This window comes from Gigantopelta aegis, chromosome 13, assembly GCF_016097555.1.
Source record: "Gigantopelta aegis isolate Gae_Host chromosome 13, Gae_host_genome, whole genome shotgun sequence".
In the NCBI taxonomy this organism is placed as follows: domain Eukaryota; kingdom Metazoa; phylum Mollusca; class Gastropoda; order Neomphalida; family Peltospiridae; genus Gigantopelta; species Gigantopelta aegis.
Window position 1 is genome coordinate 444991 of NC_054711.1, and position 10000 is coordinate 454990.

The window sequence follows — 10000 nt, forward strand, 5'->3', positions numbered from 1 at the left end:
CAGAGTTGTAGACTCTTAAAGGTCATATGACACCCAATCGTACCTATATCGTACAGCTGTAGACTATCTTACCTATATCGTAGAGCTGTAGACTATCTTACCTATATCGTAGAGCTGTATACTATCTTACCTATATCATACAACTGTAGACTCTTCAAGGTTATATGATATCATATTGTACCTATATCGTAGAGCTGTATACTCTATCTTACCTATATTATAGAGCTGTAGACTCCTCAAGGTTATATGCTATCCTATTGTACCTACATCGTAGAGCTGTATACTCTATCTTACCTATATTACAGAGCTATACACTCTATCTTACCTATATTATAGAGCTGTACACTCTATCTTACCTATATTATAGAGCTGTAGACTCGTCAAGGTTATATGATACCCTATTGCATCTATATCATAGACCTGTAGACTCTATCTTACCTATATCATTGAGCTGTATACTTTATCTTACCTATATCGTAGAGTGTAGACTCTACCTTACCTATATCGTAGAGCTGTAGACTATCTTACCTATACCATAAATCTGTAGACTCTATCTTACCTATATCATAGAGCTGAAGACTATCTTACCTATATCGTAGAGCTGTAGACTATCTTACCTATATGATAGAGCTGTAGACTATCTTACCAATATCATAAAGCTGTAGACTATCTTACCTATATCATACAGCTATAGACTCTATGTTACCTATATCGTAGAGCTGTAGACTCTATCTTACCTATATTATAGAGCTGTAGACTATCTTACCTATATCATACAGTTGTAGACTCTATCTTATCTATATCGTAGAACTGTAGACTCTATCTTACCTATATCGTAGAATTGTAGACTCTATCTTACCCTTACCATAGAGCTGAAGACTCTATCTTACCTATATCATAGAGCTATAGACTCTATCTTACCTATATCATAGAACTGTAGACAGGACAAGGTTATAGGATATCCTGTCTTACCTATATCAAAGAGATGTAGACTATCTTACCTACATGGTAGAGCTGTAGACTATCTTACCTTTATCGTAGAGCTGTAGACTATCTTACCTGTATCAAAGAGATGTAGACTATCTTACCTATATCAAAGAGATGTAGACTATCTTACCCATATCAGAGATGTAAACTATCTTACCTATATCAAAGAGATGTAGACTATATTACCTATATCGTAGAGCTGAAGTCTCCATCTTACCTATATCAAAGAGATGTAGACTATCTTACCTATATCATAGAGCTGTAGACTATCTTACCTATATCAAAGAGATGTAAACTATCTGACCTATATCATACAGCTGTAGACTATATCAAAGAGATGTAGGCTATCTTACCTATATCATAGAGCTGAAGACTATCTTACCTATATTATAGAGCTGAAGACTATATCTTACCCTTATCATAGAGCTGAAGACTATCTTACCTATATCATAGAGTTGAAGACTATCTTACCTATATCATAGAGCTGAAGACTATCTTATCTATATCACAGAGTTGAAGACTATCTTACCCTTATCATAGAGCTGAAGACTATCTTACCTATATCATAGAGTTGAAGACTATCTTACCTACCGGTATATCATAGAGCTGTAGACTATCTTACCTATATCGTGGAGCTAAAGACTCTATCTTACCTATATCGTAGAGCTGTAGACTATCTTACCTATATCGTAGAGCTAAATACTCTATCTTACCTATATCATAGAGCTGTAGACGATCTTACCTATATCATAGAGCTGTAGACTCTATCTTACCTATATCATAGAGCTTTAGACTATATTACCTATATCACAGATCTGTAGACTCTATCTTACCTATATCATAGAGCTGTAGACTATCTTACCTATATCATAGAGCTGTAGACTCTATCTTACCTATATCGTAGAGCTGATGACTTTATCTTACCTATATCGTAGAGCTGATAACACTATTTTACCTATATCATAGAACTGTAGACTATCTTACCTATATCATAGATCTATAGACTCTATCGTACCTATATCATAGAGCTGTAGACTCTATCGTACCTATATCATAGAACTGTAGACAGGACAAGGTTATATGATATCTTATCTTACCTATACCATAGAGCTGTAGACTACCTCACCTACATCGTAGAGCCGTAGACTATCTTACCTATATTGTAGAGCTGTAGACTATCTTACCTACATCGTAGACCTGTAGACTATATCTTACCTATACCATAGAGCTGTAGACTATCTTACCTACATCGTAGAGCTGTAGATTATCTTAACTATATCGTAGAGCTGTAGACTATCTTACCTATATCGTAGAGCTGAATACTCTATATTACATATAGCATAGATATGTAGACTCTATCTTACCTATATCGTAGAGCCGTACACTATCTTACCTATATCGTAGAGCTGTAGACTATCTTACCTACATCGTAGACCTGTAGACTATATCTTACCTATACCATAGAGCTGTAGACTATCTTACCTACATCGTAGAGCTGTAGACTATCTTAACTATATCGTAGAGCTGTAGACTACCTTACCTATATCGTAGAGCTGTAGACTATCTTACCTATATCGTAGAGCTGAATACTCTATATTACATATAGCATAGATATGTAGACTCTATCTTACCTATATCGTAGAGCCGTACACTATCTTACCTATATCGTAGAGCTGTAGACTATCTTACCTACATCGTAGACCTGTAGACTATATCTTACCTATACCATAGAGCTGTAGACTATCTTACCTACATCGTAGAGCTGTAGACTATCTTAACTATATCGTAGAGCTGTAGACTACCTTACCTATATCGTAGAGCTGTAGACCATCTTACCTATATCGTAGAGCTGAATACTCTATATTACCTATAGCATAGATATGTAGACTCTATCTTACCTATATCGTAGAGTTATACACTCTATCTTACCTATATCATAGAGCTGTAGACTGTATCTTACCTATATCGTGGAGCTGTAGACTCTATCTTACCTATATCGTAGAGCAGTAGACTATCTTACCTATATCGTAGAGCTGTAGACTATCTTACCTATATCGTAGAGCTGTAGACTATCTTCCCTATATCGTAGAGCTATAGACTCTATCTTACCTATATCATAGAGCTGTAGACTATCTTACCTATATGATAGAGCTGAAGATGTTACCTATATAAAAGAGCTGAAGACTATCTTACCTATATGATAGAGCTGTAGACTATCTTACCTATATGATAGAGCTGTAGACTATCTTACCTATATCATAAAGCTGTAGACTATCTTACCTATATCATAGAGCTATAGACTCTATGTTACCTATATCGTAGAGCTGTAGACTCTATCTTACCTATATCATAGAGCTGTAGACTGTCTTACCTACATCGTAGAGCTTTAGACTCTATCTTATCTATGTCGTACAACTGTAGACTCTATCTTACCTATATCGTAGAACTGTAGACTCTATCTTACGCTTATCATAGAGCTATAGAGTCTATCTTACCTATATCGTAGAGCAGTAGACTCTAATTTAGCTATATCATAGAGCTGTAGACTGTCTTACCTATATCGTAGAGCTGAAAACTCTATCTTACCTACACCATTGAGCTGTAGACTATCTTACCTACATCGTAGAGCTTTAGACTCTATCTTACCTACATCGTAGAGCTTTAGACTCTATCTTATCTATATCGTAGAACTGTAGACTCTATCTTACCTATATCGTAGAACTGTAGACTTTATCTTACCCTTATCATAGAGCTGAAGACTCTATCTTACCTATATCATAGAGCTATAGTCTCTATCTTACCTATATCATAGAGCTGTAGACTCTATCTTACCTATATCATAGAACTGTAGACAGGACAAGGTTATATGATATCCTGTCTTACCTATATCATAGAGCTGTAGACTATCTTACCTATATCAAAGAGATGTAGACTATCTTACCTATATCATAGAGTTGTAGACTATCTTACCTCTATTATAGATCTGTAGACTAGCTTACCTATATCAAAGAGATGTAGACTATCTTACCTATATCATAGAGCTGTTGACTATCTTACCTATAGCATAGAGCTGTAGACTATCTTACCTATACCATAGAGCTGTAGACTATCTTACCTATATCAAAGAGTTGTAGACTATTTTACCTATATCGTAGAGCTGAAGACTCTTCACGTCAATGTAATCCACTCGAGACACATTGAGTTCAGCAATCAGCTCAGTTCTTGCTCTTTCAATACGCTCTGCTCTGCTCGTAATCGCCCTTTTCATAGGTCTATCAGTTTGGGGTCGTCTATAAGCGAGGAAATCTACAACATCACCCTGTAACCTGAAAGACGAAGTGCTTCAATAAATACATGGTCAGGGCCGCATCCTCGCACAACACGGAGCTGAATGGGCACCTAGGAAAGTATTCCATGAATATCTCTTCGGCTCCTTGTTCACAGGAAGACAGCCACTTCCTGGGAGATTCTTCACTGGAGATTTCATCCCTCTTGTAGAGTAAAAAAGAGGACTGCCACATATATAGAACATTAACTTGGTTGATTTGTTTACCAGTCTGTTCATCCATCATTGATTCATGCGCCATTGAGATTTGCTTTGGTTGGTGTTTATATCGTAAGTCATTGTTATCATAATAATTGCAGATTAGAAATTACAAACAAGAATTACATTTCCACATATTTAAACAGTGCGCATAACAACACACACTATTATGCAGAAATACTCACCACTTTCCACGTTTGTTTGAGCATGAGGTGAGCGTTCATGAGGTGAGCGTTCGTGAGGTGAGCGTGTATGACTGCTCACCTGTCGTGGAGAGCAGGATACGCATAAGATGCTTGTAGATGTTATCGTTTTATTACAGGCTCGTTACAGAATACACGTGAGCTACCTACATCATAGGTTTTATTACAGGCTCGGTACAGAACTCAAGTGAGCTACCTACATCATATGTTTTATTACTGGCTCGGTACAGAACTCACGTCAGCTACCAACATCATAGGTTTTATTACAGGCTCGTTACAGAACTCACGTCAGCTACCTACATCATAGGTTTTATTACTGGCTCGGTACAGAGCTCACGTCAGCTACCTACATCATATGTTTTATTACTGGCTCGTTACAGAACTCACATGAGCTACCTACGTTATATGTTTTATTACTGGCTCGGTACAGAACTCACGTCAGCTACCTACATCATAGGTTTTATTACTGGCTCGTTACAGAACTCACGTCAGCTACCTACATCATAGGTTTTATTACAGGCTCGGTACAGAACTCAAGTGAGCTACCTACATCATATGTTTTATTACTGGCTCGGTACAGAACTCACGTCAGCTACCAACATCATAGGTTTTATTACAGGCTCGGTACAGAACTCACGTCAGCTACCAACATCATAGGTTTTATTACAGGCTCGTTACAGAACTCACGTCAGCTACCTACATCATAGGTTTTATTACAGGCTCGGTACAGAACTCAAGTGAGCTACCTACATCATATGTTTTATTACTGGCTCGGTACAGAACTCACGTCAGCTACCAACATCATAGGTTTTATTACAGGCTCGTTACAGAATACACGTCAGCTACCTACATCATAGGTTTTATTACAGGCTCGGTACAGAACTCAAGTGAGCTACCTACATCATATGTTTTATTACTGGCTCGGTACAGAACTCACGTCAGCTACCAACATCATAGGTTTTATTACAGGCTCGTTACAGAACTCACGTCAGCTACCTACATCATAGGTTTTATTACAGGCTCGGTACAGAACTCACGTCAGCTACCAACATCATAGGTTTTATTACAGGCTCGTTACAGAACTCACGTCAGCTACCTACATCATAGGTTTTATTACAGGCTCGGTACAGAACTCAAGTGAGCTACCTACTGCATATGTTTTATTACTGGCTCGGTACAGAACTCACGTCAGCTACCAACATCATAGGTTTTATTACAGGCTCGTTACAGAATACACGTCAGCTACCTACATCATAGGTTTTATTACAGGCTCGGTACAGAACTCAAGTGAGCTACCTACATCATATGTTTTATTACTGGCTCGGTACAGAACTCACGTCAGCTACCAACATCATAGGTTTTATTACAGGCTCGTTACAGAACTCACGTCAGCTACCTACATCATAGGTTTTATTACAGGCTCGGTACAGAGCTCACGTCAGCTACCTACGTTATATGTTTTATTACTGGCTCGTTACAGAACTCACGTCAGCTACCTACATCATAGGTTTTATTACTGGCTCGGTACAGAACTCACGTCAGCTACCTACATCATATGTTTTATTACTGGCTCGGTACAGAACTCACGTCAGCTACCTACATCATAGGTTTTATTACTGGCTCGGTACAGAGCTCACGCCTGCTACCTACATCATAGGTTTTATTACAGGCTCAGTACATAGCTACCTACATCATATGTTTTATTACTGGCTCGGTACAGAACTCACGTCAGCTACCTACATCATAGGTTTTATTACTGGCTCGGTACAGAACTCACGTCAGCTACCTACATCATAGGTTTTATTACTGGCTCGGTATAGAACTCACGTCAGCTACCTACATCATAGGTTTTATTACTGGCTCGGTACAGAGCTCACGCCTGCTACCTACATCATAGGTTTTATTACAGGCTCAGTACATAGCTACCTACATCATATGTTTTATTACTGGCTCGGTACAGAACTCACGTCAGCTACCTACATCATATGTTTTATTACTGGCTCGGTACAGAACTCACGTCAGCTACCTACATCATAGGTTTTATTACTGGCTCGGTATAGAACTCACCTCAGCTACCTACATCATAGGTTTTATTACAGGCTCAGTACAGAGCTCACGCCTGCTACCTACATCATAGGTTTTATTACAGGCTCGGTACAGAGCTAACGCCTGCTACCTACATCATAGGTTTTATTACAGGCTCGGTACAGAGCTCACGCCTGCTACCTACATCATAGGTTTTATTACAGGCTCAGTACATAGCTACCTACATCATGTGTTTTATTACTGGCTCGGTACAGAACTCACGTCAGCTACCTACATCATAGGTTTTATTACTGGCTCGGTACAGAACTCACGTCAGCTACCTACATCATAGGTTTTATTAGAGGCTCGGTACAGAACTCACGTCAGCTACCTACATCATAGGTTTTATTACAGGCTCGGTACAGAGCTCACGCCTGCTACCTACATCATAGGTTTTATTACAGGCTCGGTACAGAACTCACGTCAGCTACCTACATCATAGGTTTTATTACAGGCTCGGTACAGAGCTAACGCCTGCTACCTACATCATAGGTTTTATTACAGGCTCGGTACAGAGCTCACGCCTGTTACCTACATCATAGGTTTTATTACAGGCTCAATACATAGCTACCTACATCATGTGTTTTATTACTGGCTCGGTACAGAACTCACGTCAGCTACCTACACCATAGGTTTTATTACTGGCTCGTTACAGAACTCACAAAAGCTACCTACATCATAGGTTTTATTACAGGCTTGGTACATAACTGACATAAGCTACCTACATCATAGGTTTTATTACAGGCTCGTTACAGAACTCACGTCAGCTACCTACATCATATGTTTTATTACTGACTCGGTACAGAACTCACGTCAGCTACCTACATCATATGTTTTATTACAGGCTCGGTACAGAACTCACGTCAGCTACCTACATCATAGGTTTTATTACAGGCTTGGTACATAGCTACCTACATCATAGGTTTTATTACAGGCTTGGTACATAGCTACAATGTACCTACCTCATAGGTTTTATTACAGGCTCGGTACAGAACTCACGTGAGCTACCTACATCATAGGTTTTATTACAGGCTCGATACATAGCTACCTACATCATAGGTTTTATTACAGGCTTGGTACATAGCTACCTACATCATAGGTTTTATTACAGGCTCAGTACAGAACTCACGTGAGCTACCTACATCATGCGTTTTATTACTGGCTCGATACAGAGCTCACGTGAGCTACATGTACCTACATCATAGAATCGAATCACATAGGTGGAACCGTTCTTTCATAGTTTTTTTTTTTAATTTTGTCCCAACAGTGTCCCATGTGTGGTATATAAAATGCCGTGGTATATGATGTTCAATCTGTGGAAAAATGTATATAAAAGACCCCTTGCTACTAATGGGAAAATGATGAAGGTTTTCTCTAGACTACGTGTGAGAATGACTAACTTTCGACATTCAATAGCCAATGATAAAACTAATTAGTGTGTGCTCTAGTGGTGACATTAAACAACAACAACAACAAAAACCTTTAACTTTCTAATATCGTCTTAATGAAAGCACGTTTAACTTCTTTCTGGTTAACATCCAACGTCAAAGTAATCTGCCTTAATGAAAGCACGTTTAACTTCTTTCTGATTAACATCCAACGTCAAAGTAATCTGCCTTTGCCCGCTGCCATTAGAATGTTGTTGTTTTGGGGTTTTTTTTAATAATATTAGAATCTCACCCTTATACTTCATAAAGGCGAGACAAAAGCCACAAGGCCAAAAAAAGTCCGTCTCTGGTCAGACCAAAGTTCAAAAATTGATGCGGTGATGCAGCTTATTTTATTTCATTATTTCATTATTTAAAAAAAAAAAAAAAAAAAAAAATGTGTACAGAAATACGGTTTTACGTTATAGCAAGAAAAGCTCGTCCAAACTCGACGTCATACCACAGGATTGTTATATATATATATATATATATATATATATATATATATATATATATATATATATATATATATATATATATGTACATGTTGACGCGCAAAGGTCAAAATCGACACGCGCACTGACCAGAGACATTGTGTTTGGCCTTGTAATGAACCCAACAGCTTCAAATTACGTCAGCTATTTTAACTCCACCAAAATATTCAATATAAACAAATTACGTACATTAAATATCAATTTGATTAAAGGTGTGTTTTAAAAATATTTATCTTTCGTAAGTTACTTATTTGTAATATACATATATATTATTGTGTACATTTGTGAAAGTGATTAACTATATGTCGTACATTTATTTAGTTAGATATTTGTATGTTTGACTGTATTACACTTTTAAGTAGTACACTTGTCGAAATGTTTGTAACCCACCTCAAATGTAACACAGACAGCGAATAACGTTCTGTTCTGTTTTGTACCTGTATCTCAGTGGTGTCAGTCTAAAGTTCTGTTTTGTACCTGTATCTCAGTGGTGTCAATCTAAAGTTCTGTTCTGTTTTGTACCTGTATCTCAGTGGTGTCAGTCTAAAGTTCTGTTTTGTACCTGTATCTCAGTGGTGTCAGTCTAAAGTTCTGTTTTGTACCTGTATCTCAGTGGTGTCAATCTAAAGTTCTGTTCTGTTTTGTACCTGTATCTCAGTGGTGTCAGTCTAAAGTTCTGTTTTGTACCTGTATCTCAGTGGTGTCAGTCTAAAGTTCTGTTCTGTTTTGTACCTGTAACTCAGTGGTGTCAGTCTAAAGTTCTGTTCTGTTTTGTACCTGTATCTCAGTGGTGTCAGTCTAAAGTTCTGTTCTGTTTTATACCTGTATCTCAGTGGTGTCAGTCTAAAGTTCTGTTTTGTACCTGTATCTCAGTGGTGTCAGTCTAAAGTTCTGCTTTTTACCTGTATCTCAGTGGTGTCAGTCTAAAGTTCTGTTTTGTTTTGTACCTGTATCTCAGTGGTGTCAGTCTAAAGTTCTGTTTTGTACCTGTATCTCAGTGGTGTCAGTCTAAAGTTCTGTTTTGTACCTGTATCTCAGTGGTGTCAGTCTAAAGTTCTGTTTTGTACCTGTATCTCTGTGGTGTCATTCTAAAGTTCTGTTCTGTTTTGTACCTGTATCTCAGTGGTGTCAGTCTAAAGTTCTGTTTTGTACCTGTATCTCAGTGGTGTCAGTCTAAAGTTCTGTTTTGTACCTGTATCTCAGTGGTGTCAGTCTAAAGTTCTGTTCTGTTTTGTACCTGTATCTCAGTGGTGTCAGTCT

General features: G+C 37.9%; 1 protein-coding gene across 1 annotated transcript in view; it reads right to left on the reverse strand.

Annotated features, from left to right (window-relative positions):
* The window catches only part of LOC121387560, a 71033-nt gene that overhangs the window by 27498 nt on the left and 33535 nt on the right, over positions 1-10000 (reverse strand). The window contains exon 11 of the mRNA XM_041518715.1: positions 4132-4313. Coding sequence (XP_041374649.1) covers positions 4132-4313 — 182 coding nt within the window. The remainder of the gene's footprint in view (positions 1-4131; positions 4314-10000) is intronic.